This window comes from Chelonia mydas, chromosome 7, assembly GCF_015237465.2.
Source record: "Chelonia mydas isolate rCheMyd1 chromosome 7, rCheMyd1.pri.v2, whole genome shotgun sequence".
NCBI lineage: Eukaryota > Metazoa > Chordata > Testudines > Cheloniidae > Chelonia > Chelonia mydas.
The window spans coordinates 50,681,825-50,696,455 of NC_057853.1; the positions used below are offsets into that span (position 1 = coordinate 50,681,825).

A 14,631-nucleotide genomic window follows, 5' to 3' on the forward strand; every position below is an offset into this window, starting at 1 on the left:
TCTTGTTGGAGAGAAAGAGAGGAGCAGCATGGAGTTCAGTGCATACTTTAACCAGGCATTTTTCTTTTGAAATTGAACTGCAATGCGAAATTGGGTAGGACAGTGCTGCAGTCCACGTTTTATTAGAGCACTCCTCGCCTGCCTTCTTCCTAAGGGAATGTGATGCTCTGTGCCTCGGGGGAACACCTAGCACCCTCATGTTCATCCTTGTAAAATGATTGTGTAGTATCCAATGCAAAGTCTGTCATGTCTGGTATCTTTGGAAGGCTCATGATGCACTGAGCATTGTTGTTACATGAAATTATAACCTATATCTACACACAGTAATGTTATGAGGCTAAAAATGTATCCTTATGGCTTAAAATAAGCCTAGGCAAAAACTCTCCAAGAGCAGAGAGGCAGTTCACACCTCATCAGGGCAGGTATGGGACAAGCCCAGCCTCATAGGAACAAAGGATGCTGGCCTATGGAGTAACAAAAGGATCTGTTGAACTCTCGAGTGAGTTATCTCCCTCCTTTCGCCAGTTTGGGATTGTGAAGAAGTAATGTTCACCTGACTCTGAAGGGGGGTGCAAAGCCAAGAGGGAAGAAAGAACATGATAAAAGGTTTCAGAGTAACAGCCGTGTTAATCTGTATTCGCAAAAAGAAAAGGAGTACTTGTGGCACCTTAGAGACTAACCAATTTATTTGAGCATAAGCTTTCGTGAGCTACAGCTGTAGCTCACGAAAGCTTATGCTCAAATAAATTGGTTAGTCTCTAAGGTGCCACAAGTACTCCTTTTCTTCAGGATAAAAGGGAGAGATGTTTGCCATGCTCTTCCTCTCTCTTCCACCTACATCTACAGACACCACACCAAGTGACTGAAACACTGATCAAAGGGGAGAGCCTGGCTGATGAGCAACCAGCCAGCCTGTGGTGAGAAGCATTTAAGTTTGTAAGGGCATTGAAAGTGTTAAGATCAGCTTAGAATGCATTTTGCTTTTATTTCATTTGACCAAATCTGACTTGTTATGCTTTGACTTATAATCACTTAAAATTTGTATTTGCAGTTAATAAATGTTTGTTTTTTTCTACCTGAAGCAGTGCGTTTGGTTTGAAGCATGTCAGAAACTCCCCTTGGGATAACAAGCCTGGTACATATGAATTTCTTTGTTAAATTGACAAACTCATATAAGCTTGCAGCATCCAGCGGGCATAACTGGACGCTGCAAGATGGAGGTTCCTAGGGTTGTGTCTGGGACTGGAGATATTGGCTAGTGTCATTCGGTTGCACAATCCAAGGAGCAACTTACATGTCAGAGGCTGTTCGTGAACAGCACAGGAGTGGAGGTTCTCACAGCAGAGCAAAGTAAGGCTGGCTCCCAGAGGCAGGGTTTGGAGCGACCTAGCAGATTACCGATCCAGATAATACCAGAGGGGAACGTCACAGGGAACACTACTCACTAGTGTCCCACAAGTGGGAATGCACAGATGCCCTCAAAGGAGAGAAGGAGCTGAGGTGGCAAAAGGGGATGCACTGTTATATAGACTAGAGCGGCTCCTTCAGCACCACACAAAGGCACTCATGCACCCACCCCCCCCAGCAGACGCTGCTTTAGAAGAGGGTTCCGGGTGTTCACCACCAGGAGCCTGCTCCCACAAATGTGAATGCACAAAGGGGACACACAGAACAAGTTACTGGTAAGTAACTTCTCATTTTGAGCCCAGTTCTGCCCTCTGTTACATTAGTGTAAACTTCCTGGAAATCTATGGCAGATGCACCCTATAATTGAGAGTAGCATTTGAGCTGTTTTCATAAGTTAAACAATTGACAGTTGCTTGGCATTCAAGCATATTGATGTTTGGAGTCCAGTTGCTGCCTGTCTCACTTAACCAGAGCTGCTTGGAAAGTTTCTCAATGTTTTTTTTTTGTGTGTTTTGGGTTCATCCATTTAGTATTTGCTGTTTTTATAAATTTATTATTGTAGGCACTTAGTATAGCTTGTAGTTTTCTAGTTTTTTTTCCCCCCAAAAAATTCTGTGCTGTAGTTCTCCTAGCTCTGCCCCAAATTGAGATCTTAAAAGATGACCTCATTTATTCATCCCTTAGGAATAATGGGTGTTGCACACAAGAAAGATCAGCAAATTGCGGGTTTAAGTTTCTACTATCGTGGTGGAAGTTCAGTAAAACTACACAGAAATGAGTGGCCCTGTGACATTTTTCTCTTAGTTGGGGTGTGGGGTGAATTTTTTAATCTGTCCAAGTTCCTGAAAAGCAAGTGCATGTATATTCCTGTTTTACTGAAAATGTGACCTCTTAGATCGTTTACAGAGTAGTTTCCCAGCCTCGGAGAACTATTTTTAGGCTATTGTATCCCTTCAGTTGATCCATCTTGCTTTTCTTTCTGGTAGCTCCCACTCTTCAGAAGTGTAGGGATGACCACTGATTATAATGGAAAATCTTGTCAATGTGTTAAATTGATTTTTGGACGCAGGGAATAGACAACGCCTCATTTTCCATTTGTGAAAGTGGAATACACTGTGTTCCCTCCTGTTGAGTCATGTTCACTGAAATCCACTCTCTAGTTTGCTTGGACTACTCACACTTGAATCAGATTTCCCCTTCATGATTTTGGCTAACTGCCTTAATTCTTTTCCATAGGTTGAGTTGGCCCTGTGGGATACTGCAGGACAAGAAGATTATGATCGACTTAGGCCTCTGTCATATCCAGACACCGATGTTATACTTATGTGTTTTTCAATTGATAGTCCTGATAGTTTAGGTAAGTAAGACTTGAATCCAAACCATGTTTCCTGTATCCCTAGGAGACTGTGTTGTGGAGCCTTTAATTCATTTATCCATGGTTTAATATTGAGTGGCAATTCTGGTTTCTACTAACCACATTTTTATATACATTGCAATGGTAGCTTCAATATTTTATGTAATGAATCTTTGTTCTTCGAGTAGTGTCCCTGTGGGTGCTCCACTTCCGGTGCATGTGCACCCCATTTGCCTTTGATCAGAGACTTTCAGTAGCAGTGCCCATTCAACCAATGCATGCGCCCTACACCTCCTTGTGCTTCCTGCTGAGGATATATAGGGTTGTGCAGGCAAACTGCCCTCAATGCCTTCTCAATCGCCTCCAACTGAGACGGAACATCTAGCATGCCTACTTTACTGTTAGGTTAAGTTTGCCATTTTTATTTCTAGTTTAGCCTTTTATTGAAGTTTAGCTTATTTAGTATCAGAGGGGTAGCCGTGTTTTTGTAAGGTAACTCCCTTCTCTTCATGTGTCAGTATATTTATGCCTGCATCTGTAACTTTTACTCCATGCATCTGAAGAAGTGGGGTTTTTTTACCCACGAAAGCTTATGCCCAAATAAATCTATTAGTCTTTAAGGTGTCACCAGACTCCTCGTAGTTTAATTAGTGTAGTTTTCCATTTTTATTTCATTTATTTTTGAGGGTCTTTATTTCCCTCACAAACCCCCTAGGAGTCCTTTTCCTCCATTGTGGGGGTACGCCAGGATGACCAAATGTTGCCTCACTTGCTGGGACGCTATTCCCATAAAAATGGACATTCCAAGTGCAGTCACTGCTCAGAGGAAATGCGCATCCCTGAGAATTGCAATTTTTGTGCAGCCCTTAAGAGCAAGGGTAGAAAAAACAGGAGATAAAACTTGAACTCCTCATAGAATCACAGAATATCAGGGTTGGAAGGGACCTCAGGAGGTCATCTAGTCCAACCCCCTGCTCAAAGCAGGACCGATCCCCGACTAAATCATCCCAGCCAGGGCTTTGTAAAGCCTGACCTTAAAAACTTCTAGGGAAGGAGATTCCACCACCTCCCTAGGTAACGCATTCCAGTGTTTCACCACCCTCCTAGTGAAAAACCCCCTGATCACACTGGTACTCCTCAGTCCTCCAGCAGCACACCTTCTCACTCCCTGCTCCTTGCATGCCCTCCACTAACTGATGGGAGGTCCTTTTTTAAACCAGGTGTCCTGATTAGTCTATCTGCCATAATTGATTCTAGTATGTTGTTAATTGGCTTCAGGTGTCTTAATTAGCTTGCCTGTCTTACTTGGTTCGAGCAGGTTCCTGATTGCTCTAGTGCAGCCCCTGCTCTGGTCACTCAGGGAACAGAAAACTGTTTATCCAGTGGCCAGTATATTTGCCTTCAGCCAGACTCCTGTACCTGGATCCCAATGGGACCAGACTCCTGTATCCCACTAGTCTGGAGGGAGGAGGGAGACTGCTGCTCCTGCTGGACCGTGGGCCCTTGCTGCTGCTGCCGCCACTGTCCCTGCTCCAGCTGCTCCCCTGGCCGGGCCGGACACCATCTCCCCGACCTGGTTGCTGGCCAGCTGCTGGATCCCCCCACCCTTGGGTGCTGCTGCTGCTTCTGTTCCAACTACAGCCCCTTGGGGGGGGGCTGCTGGCCCGCTCCCCAGAGGGGGAGGGAGTGAGGGACCCCTACCCCAGCCGTTGCCGCTACCGCTGCTGTGAAGACCACCACCACCATCAACACCACCTGTGAGGGGTCCTCTCTGCCTACCTGGCCACCGGGCTGCTGCCTGGAGCTGCTGCTGCCTGAGAGCTGCCGGACCCCGAAGGAGGAGGGGACGAGGCCATCTACTGCTGGGGGAGCGCACACGGACTCTGTAGACCACTGTGGAGGGGGCCAGAAAAGCTGAGTGACTTTTGGACTGTACTCTTGTGGTGGGGGTGCTGACTGTGTTTGCGGGGACACAGGGGGTGTGGCGTGGAGCCTGCCCCCTAGTCCATCAGTGTGTCCTCCCCCAACCCCCACCACCACTGCCGTCGGCGCTGCCCCCTCCACCGCCCCCAGCGGACACTCACCATCTCCCTCAAGCTCCTGCTTCTGGGACTCCGCTGCTTGCTTGGCCTGCTGCCCCCTTTCACCACCTTTGGGGCCTGCAGCAGCAGCCAGCCTGCACTGACCCTTTTCTTTGTGGGCGCACGTGCCCCCCGCCCCATCCTGGACTGACCCCCTTCCACAACCCCCAGCTCTGTCCCTGGCTCCCTGCCCCATTTTCCCCTAGCAGCCTTTTTGCCCTCCCCTTTACCCTAGCACCTAGCTGACTTCAGTTGGTTTGCCTGCCCCGCCCTTCTCCCTCTGCAGCCCTTGCTTGTTTGTCCCGCCCTTGCCTCTGAAGTCAGCCCCTAGGTTCCGTGTCCTGCTTCCAGCCTGGTTCTCCCCCCTCCCTATGTGATAGCCCTACCCCGGTTGGCCCCTTACTCAGTGCGCCCATGACCCCTCCCATGCGCTTGTGCCCTTCCCCCGTTTGAGTTTGCCCCGATCTCACTACACTCCCCCAATGTTGTTATGACTCCCCTCCCCTAGTGCAGCTAGAGGAGCCGGTTTTTTACCCCGAGTCGGTGACTGTCCCTCACAAGCCCTTGAAAGCCCCCCTGTCCAGCCCATCCCCTTTGGCGCCCTCCTCCCCTGCCTGCAGCCTAGCGGGGAGGAGTGGTTGACCTGCCTCCTCTTTCCCCTCCTCTTCCCGATGTCCTTCCCTCCTTCCCTACTCATTATGGCGGGGGATATGTCGAGTGGGGCCCCTCCAGCAGCCCCAGATACCCCTCCCCCGCCTGCCCCTCCGTCACCCCCCCGAGCCTCTACCTCAGCCGCCGCTGCCAAACCATCTGTCACCGCCCCCGCCGGGGCGCTGGCAGCGGTGGGCACCGGGGCGACCTCCGTTGCTGCCACGTCCCTCCCCCCCTTAGAGTCTGGGGGAGCCCCCCAGCCGGCGGGAAGGGCCAAGGTAGGAAGAAGGGGAAGGGGCAGGTTCCCATCCGCTTTTGCTTCCCCTACTAATTCTTCCCGGTTTGTGAGCAGCAGGTCAAGAAGAGCTCTGCCCCTAGTTGGTTCCTCCAGAACTTGCACCACGAAATTGTCCCCTACATTTCCCAATAACTTCCTGGATTGCCTGTGCACCGCTGTATTGCTCTCCCAGCAGATATCAGGGTGATTGAAGTCTCCCATGAGAACCAGGGCCTGCGATCTAGTAACTTCTGCGAGTTGCCGGAAGAAAGCCTCGTCCACCTCATCTCCCTGGTCTGGTGGTCTATAGTAGACTCCCGCCACGACATCACCCTTGTTGCTCACACTTCTAAACTTAATCCAGAGACTCTCAGGTTTTTCTGCAGTTTCATACTTGAGCTCTGAGCAGTCATACTGCTCTCTTACATACAGTGCAACTTCCCCACCTTTTCTGCCCTTCCTGTCGTTCCTGAACAGCTTATATCCATCCATGACAGTACTCCAGTCATGTGAGTTATCCCACCAAGTCTCTGTTATTCCAATCACATCATAATTCCTTGACTGTGTCAGGACTTCCAGTTCTCCCTGCTTGTTTCCCAGGCTTCGTGCATTTGTATATAGGCACTTGAGGTAACCTGCTGATCGCCCCTCTTTCTCAGTATGAGGCAGGAGCCCTCCCCTCTTGCGCTCTCCTGCTCGTGCCTCCTCCCGGTATCCCACTTCCCCACTTACCCTCATGGCTTTGGTCTCCTTCCCCCGGTGAACCTAGTTTAAAGCCCTCCTCACTAGGTTAGCCAGCCTGCTTGCGAAGATGTTCTTCCCTCTCTTCGTTAGGTGGAGCCCGTCTCTGCCTAGCACTCCTTCTTGGAACACCATCCCATGGTCAAAGAATCCAAAGCCTTCTCTCTGACACCACCTGCGTAGCCATTCGTTGACTTCCACGATTTGACGGTCTCTACCCAGGCCTTTTCCTTCCACGGGGAGGATGGACGAGAACACCATTTGCGCCTCAAACTCCTTTTTCCTTCTTCCCAGAGCCACGTAGTCCACAGTGATCCGCTCAAGGTCATTCTTGGCAGTATCATTGGTGCCCACGTGAAGAAGCAGGAAGGGGTAGCTATCCGAGGGCTTGATGAGTCTCTGCAGTCTCTCTGTCACATTGCGAATCTTAGCTCCTGGCAAGCAGCAGACTTCTCGGTTTTTCCGGTCGGGGCAGCAGATAGATGACTCAGTCTCCCTGAGGAGAGAGTCCCCGACCACCACCACCCGCCTCCTTCTCTTGGGAGCGGTGGTCATGGAACCCCCAACCTTAGGACAGTGCATCCCATGCCTTCCAATCAGCGGAGTCTCCTTCTGCTCCCTTCCCTCAGACGTATCATCTGGTCCACTCTCCGCTTTAGTACCTGTGGAGAGAACATGAAAACGGTTACTTACCTGTATCTGCCCTGCTGTTACATGGACGTTCCCCTTTCTTCTTCTGGAGGTCACATGATGCCAAATTTCTTCACCATCCTTCTGTCCCCGATGTGCAGCCTGCTCTGAATCTTCAGAACCTTGTGCCCGTAGAAGCCTATCCTGACATCCGTCCAGGAAATCTTCAGTTTCTCTTATGCAACTCAGGGTCGATACCTGTTGCTCTAGACCTTGAACCTTCTCTTCCAATATGGAGACCAGTTTGCACTTTGTACAGACAAAGTTGCATCTGTCCTGTGGAAGAAAGACAAACATAGCACATCCAGTGCATGATGGAGTGCTGTCTTCTTCCTGCCCTGGATCCAGGTCAGTGCAACCCCTGTACATCAGCCTGCAAGTGAGCATAGTGCTCTGTCTACTCAGCACCACTTTCACCCAGATCTTCAAAAAAAAAAAAAAAAAACGTCAGAAGGTACTGGGAAAGCCTGTAAGACAAGGAGTTCCAGTTCTGCCCACAATGAGCTTGTCTCAAAAAGACCTCAGTCTCGGCAGATTTCACCCATTTCTGAACCCTCAGGTCCTGGGCTGGGTACTGCTGAGGCTTAAGGCTCTTCTAGTACCAATAGTGCTTCCAAGGCCCTGAGTTCATTTAAGAGCCACGGTTCCAAATGGGCTTTGGAACGTAAACTGACTCCACTACCATCCATAGCTCTCTTGTGGGCAGCTTTTTCTGCTTCCACCCTGGATTTTTCTGCCTCCATCTCCAAGCACCTTAAGGCCATCTGTCTATCATGCTCTTCTTGTTTCTCTTCAGCTTCGAATCTGACCAGCTCTAGTTTATTAGCTGCTTCACTGGTGGTCATTTTCCTGCTTTCTTGTGCTTAACTCTAGCTATACCTGAGAGTTAGGGAAAAACAAACAAAGAAACAAACTTGTGAATTTCCCTGCAGGAGGTTAACTACCCTGCCTTTAGGTAGAGAAAACTCCAGCTCAAAAAAGAAAAATCCCTTTGTAAAAAAAAACAAAAACAAAAAAAACGAACACCTCTGTCTCCAGGCAAATAGACAGAAAACCCTCTAGCTGCTCTCAGCTTAAAAAAAAAAAAACCTCTTCAGGTCTGTGTTTTTGGTTCAAAATGATCCCACCGCTCTGCCACCATGTCAGGATTCTTTCCCCACTCTGAACTCTAGGGTACAGATGTGGGGACCCGCATGAAAGACCCCCTAAGCTTATTCGTACCAGCTTAGGTTAAAAAATTCCCCAAGGTACAAACTTTGCCTTGTCCTTGAACAGTATGCTGCCACCACCAAGTGTCTTAAACAAAGAACAGGGAAAGAGACCACTTGGAGACATCTTTCCGCAAAATATCCCCCCCAAGCCCTACACACCCCCTTTCCTGGGGAGGCTTGAGAATAACGTCCTAACCAATTGGTTACAAAATCATCAAAGACCTAAACCTCTGGATCTTGGAACAATGGAAAAATCAGTCAGGTTCTTAAAAGAAGGATTTTATTGCAGGGGGGGGGAGGAAAAAAAAAAGAGGTAAAAATCATCTCTGTAAAATCAGAATGGAAAATACTTTACAGGGTATTCAGAATCAAATCATAGAGTATCCCCCTCTGGGCAAAACCTTAAAGTTACAGAAAACAGGAATAAACCTCCCTCTTAACACAGGGAAAATTCACATAAAACAAAAGATAAACTAATCTGCCTTTCCTGGCTTACCTATACTGGTTGCAATATTGGAGACTTGGATTAGGATGGTTTGGAGAAGATGGATTTCTGTCTGGCCTCTCTCAGTCCGAAGAGAGAACAAACACGTAAACAAAGAGCGCAAACAAAAGCCTTTCCCCCCCAAGATTTGAAAGTATCTTGTTTCCTTATTGGTCCTTTGGGTCAGGTGCCAGCCAGGTTAGCTGAGCTTCTTAACCCTTTACAGGTAACAGGATGTTGCCTCTGGCCAGGAGGGATTTTATAGCACTGTATACAGAAAGGTGGTTACCCTACCCTACCAACTCAACTTGCCCCAATTCCCCTGACACTATTGCAAGGCGTATTCACGTATGGCAAATGATGTGACTGAACAAGTGATTGCCAAAATCAAGCAAAGTCCTTTTTTGCCATTCAGCTTGACAAAATGATGGATGTGTCTGGTGCTGTTCAGATACTGACATATATAAAATTTGAGAGTGATGGAAAAACTCCAAGAGGAATTTCTGTTCTACTAGCCATTACCACAGAATGCTACCGGAGAACAGCTCTTTGCACTTTTGGATGCTTTTGTCTCTGATTCTGGCTTGGAATAACCATGCTGTGTAGGAATTTGCCGGGACGGTGCTTGTGCAGAGACTGGAAATACACGACTCAGGGCTCAGAAGTGGGACGGAGCTGCTGGTGGTGCTGCTGTGTCTGAACAAGCAGCCTTCAGACTAGTGAATGCTGATCTACTTAAAGGGGCAGCATGTGTCTGTCTCACTCTCACACTCTGTCTCTCTCTCACCCACCTCCCAATACGTACTTGTATTATTGTTATTGTTACTTCTTGGTATTTCCTGCAGTGCACATATATTCTCTGTAATTTTATTCTTTTAAAGTGCTGCTGTTTGAGTTTTTTGACTGGTCTGTGCATTTCATATTTTTTATTTCTCTCTTACACGTAAATATAATTCTTTTGAGTAGTGAGTTCTAAAAATGCCTAACCTGTCCTGGTTGGAGTAATTATCCCTATGGTAACTTTTTAAAAATGTATGTTATAACTAGGTTTTTAGTTTCTACTGGTGGCGCACATCTGCATATTACCTCAATATTAGTGCACAAAGCAAAATTCATTCTGCACATGGATGGAAAAAAATTAGAGGGAACATTTGAGGCACTCTCCCTTCTGTCTGTGGAGCTGTCGATTAGTTGCACTGAGCTAAAACAGCAAGCTTGATGGGACAGTCTTGAAAGATACTACTTTCATCTTTCTGTCTCATTGAATATACCGGGCTTGTGTAGGGTAAGAGCTTTGCTCCTAACACTGTAGCCTGCTGTTTGGCCTTTCTGTGTGCCAGGGGTTTTCCCCCAAATGCCTGGCTGTTAAGCTGTGTTTGAGTTTTGTTGAGGTGGATGTGATGCCATCTCTACTTCCCGTGCTCTAATGCACAGGTTTCCTAGCCTTCGCTCACGGTGCAGTTGAACAAGTTTATGAAAGGATTGCTCTACCTGCTATTGGGGTTGCTTATGGGGAATAGCATTTCCTTGATAGTTGTGGCAAAGGAGACTAAATTCTCCTTGAGCATGTATGGGTTGTGCTCTGGAGACCATGGTGGGACAGGTTTGTTTGAGCTACACTTGAGGTTTGGTGTAGGAATTTCCTCTGCTGTGGTGTTAAAGTCTTATTCTCTCAAAGCTTGTGCAGTCAACAATTCAAACATCTGTCAGACTATTCCGTCCGGGTGGCTGAACACCTGCCAAATCATACAGCAATCATGAAATATCTGTTTCATTTGGACTGTCTCAACGCTGAGACAGACAGATCACCAGTCTTACCTTCATGTGCACCAAAAGTCAAAAACTTGTGGGTAGGTTTGGTCTCGGAGAGATGATTATTTAAGGCCTTGTGGACATGCAGAGTATAGATCCTGACTTTCTGGATATGAATGGGGCTTGGAGAAATGGACATGCTAGTGACCAGAAAGATGGAAATCGGAGACAATTTCAAACAGGAATTTGGGAAGATCACAGACAGGCCCTGGCTTTAGAATGTTTGTGTATTTGGTGGTAGTTGCAACAGGAGGGAGGAAATGTGATGTTTAGTGGTTTATATCTCACCAGAAGCTGAATGAAATGCCATGGGATAAAGTAGCATAGTTCCAGTCAGAAAGCAGAGATGATCTTAAAAAGAAAACTGCCCCAAACACTTTTCTTTAGCCTTGTATGTGGATTACGAGACGCTTCTGCTTTTTTCTCCCCCTCCCTCCAGAAAACATCCCAGAGAAGTGGACCCCAGAGGTGAAACATTTCTGCCCCAATGTGCCTATCATACTGGTAGGAAACAAGAAGGACTTAAGAAATGATGAGCACACACGACGGGAGCTGGCCAAAATGAAGCAGGCAAGTTTCTTTCTGCCCTTCTTACAATAAAACATGACAGTTTTTTTGTAATATGGCTAACGAGCACATTAACTCAGTGTCTGCACTGATTGGCAGCTTTCCCTGGACACCATCCCCACAGCACCACATTCTGGAACAAAGCTACTTGTCTCTTCATCCTTCTCTAGTGCAGTTTGGCTCCACTAGGTAGAGGAGGAAGTGTTAGATTCCTTTATCGCATTCCGTCTCCTCCACCCCTCTTCTCTGTGCTCCTGTTTCTTGCTAAGCTGATCTAGAGCCGGTCACCCTGGGTGTGTTTTGACTCAGCCCTGCAATGAAGTATCAGGAACAAGGTGATGATCTGTGGGAAATAGCTAAGCCGAGCTTATATTGAAATTGGAAAATGTTCAGAGCAATATAGATCATAGAGAACAGGCTGGAAATGACAGTTATTCAGGACAAAAAATTGAAAGCCTCTTTTAGATGAAAAATAAACACAATATCTGTTAAGTGTTATGGTTGCATAGTTTAAATCAGAACTAAGTTGTTAAATACAGACGTTGAAGAGCCAAACGGTGCTCAGTTGCAGTTGGATATTTTCTTTAGTAGCCTCTTATGAAGGATTTTGTCAGAGGCACCAAATAATGCTTTCCTAACCTTGGGGCTTCCTAGCAGAAAAGGTCACTCTCAAAGAAATGAAGAATTTCTCTCTCATCAGTTAGACTATTGGTAGATGAAGGCCCCAAATTGGAGGAGTAGTTCTAGAAGAGTTGGGAGGTCTGTGATAAGGCAAAATCAACACAGCAAGCACATGCGCAACAAAATAGATGCTTAGATTACAATGTAAGATACCATTTATCCAGTACTCAGAGTACACTCTCCCACAAAGAAACCGTTGCACTGGACATGGTTTTAAATATTAACAACTCAAACAGCCTTGCTTTGGTTTGTTCATGAGTAAAGACAAAATGTGGTTCATTTTGAAACAGTCCCCAGCAGTAGCATACCAGGTCTAGTAAAAAGTAGTCATCCTTCAGCATGAGAATACCCTGCCCAAATAGGCAAACTTGACTGTCCTGGCATAATGTTTCTTTTAAACAAAAAGTGACAAGGCAATTTTTGTAGCTGTTAATAATGCTGTGTGGGTTGGTACTGCTATGGTAATTACTTGTAAAATTGCTTTTACTTCCCAAGTATCATTGTCACTGGTTCCATGACTTTTAAATTGCCAATGGCAACAGTTTGTTTGGCAACATATATTCTTCTGAAGCGTTTGCAACACAAATATTGAAGCTTTTATACTATGGCACGAGAATTGGACCCTGAATAAATGGACTATAAATAATTGACACTGACCCAAACTGGGCTATCATTTTCATTGTCCAAAGTGTAAATAAATGAAGTGATGAGGTAAATGAGATTTTTAAAATTCTTCAGTAATGTGAGGTGTTGATATGTTACAACCTGTGGGAAGGAAAATGTTTTTTTTTAACATTATTCTTAATTAAACTGGGTTTTAATCCAGAAAATAAACTAGCATTTTAGATTTGAGATGGGATCTAAACAGAGTATGTATTTTGCACTTCTGGCAAACCTGGAAGGTGATGAAAGGAATGATCTATTCAGGTACATTGTTGGACCCCACTAATTTGCTTTTACTATTGTATTGCACAGGAGCCGGTCAAACCTGAAGAAGGCAGAGACATGGCAAACCGCATTGGTGCATTCGGGTACATGGAGTGCTCTGCAAAGACCAAAGACGGCGTGAGGGAGGTTTTTGAAATGGCCACTAGAGCTGCTTTGCAAGCCCGGCGTGGCAAGAAAAAATCTGGCTGCCTTCTCTTGTAAAGCATGGCCAAGGGAAGACGGCTCAGACAGCACCCTGCACTTGATTAATTTTGAAGTGCTGTTTATTAATCTTAGTGTATGATTACTGGCCTTTTCATTTATCTATAATAATTTACTTAAGAGATTTAAAAATCAAATCATCTTGCTACCAATATTTAGAAGCCAACTATGATTTTTATAACAGTCTGCATCAAATTCATCTGTGCACACAAGTAACATCAGCATTCCTTTAACAAATGTCTGCACATGCAGGATGTGCCAGGCGCTAATTGAAGACAATTCTCCAACTTCTTGCTTCTTTCTAGAAAGAGGGAAAAGCTGGTAACACTGAGAATTGGTCTGTAACTACTTTATAACTAGTGTCCCATTCAAATGGGGTACAAGAGCTACATGGCTGTATGTGGAGTCCAGAATAACGCCACTGCTTTCACATTTTAGGGAGATTTCATTTTTCATGGCTGCGTAGGGTGTAAAACCATAGTTTGAAACTGTGACCGCCCTGAAATAAGAGTCCCATCAAGCTATGAAAAGTGACAGTCCTGTAGTTTCATGTTGGTTACCTTTTAGTTACCATGTAATTAGTGCCACTTAAATGTATGGTACCAAAAATAAATCTATATGCCCCAGCCGCAATGTAGTATTTTTTGTATAATTGGATTTCCTAATACTGTTACTTGTAATCCCTGCATAAGGTGTTCTGGGTTTGTTTTGTTTTTAAGAAAGTTTATTTGAAAATAAAGTCCCGTTGAAAGCAGCTGATTCCTCTCCCACCTCCCTGTTTGTTTGTAAGTGTCTGACCCATTTGTATGGTATAATTTCTAATCTCTGCACCCAGGAAGAGGGTTTTTTCTGTGATCTTCCGGCACCTGCCTTAGGAGCTAGGGAAAGGCAGCCTGTTCACACTCAAGGCAACTGAACATTTCAGAAGCTAAGTTAACCTGCTGGACTCAGCTCAAGGCTATAAAAATGCAAGTTCTCTATGTATTGGTTGGTTACCACCTGGTGGCCAAACTCCCATCTGTGAACTTTTTGCTGATCTGCAGCCAACTAAACTCTTCTGTATTATTTCCTTTTTCCAACTACTAATAGAATAAAGGCAGTTTTCTAAGCTCCCGGTATCCTGGTGTTTGTGTTCCTCTTTGCACAGTATTTGTTATGCAGCTGCCCTGAGGCCCTGCATTTTACAGGCTCAGACAAAAATCTCATTTTGATAGAACTATGTTAGAAATTCACCCGGCACGTCCAGGCACTTGAATACCTTTAGCAGCAATGGATTCCATGCTGGTGCCTGCAGCAAATTCGGAGAGTGGCAGAACCCAACCATTGAATTCCAGCATCTTTTCCCTGCTCTCCAGTGCCCAAAAATGAACTCTTTCCCCTTGAGGAATCTCTTGTGAAAGACCCTTCAAACTAGACCATCAGCTCCCAGACACTTGGGGGCTGCAACCGTTGAAGTTGACTTGCTTTCTTGTGCGTGTGAGGAGAGTGTAGCAAGAGGTGATGTATCAGCAGGAGGAGGGGTGTTG

General features: G+C 46.0%; 1 protein-coding gene across 1 annotated transcript in view; it reads left to right on the forward strand.

Annotated features, from left to right (window-relative positions):
* RHOA (ras homolog family member A) overlaps positions 1-14,223 on the forward strand; it is a 67,160-nt gene extending 52,937 nt beyond the window's left edge. The window contains exons 3-5 of the mRNA XM_007061769.4: positions 2,644-2,764; positions 11,148-11,278; positions 12,932-14,223. Of these exons, the coding sequence (XP_007061831.2) occupies positions 2,644-2,764; positions 11,148-11,278; positions 12,932-13,105 (426 nt within the window). The 3' untranslated portion in view covers positions 13,106-14,223. The remainder of the gene's footprint in view (positions 1-2,643; positions 2,765-11,147; positions 11,279-12,931) is intronic.
* The last annotated feature ends 408 nt before the right edge of the window (positions 14,224-14,631 follow it).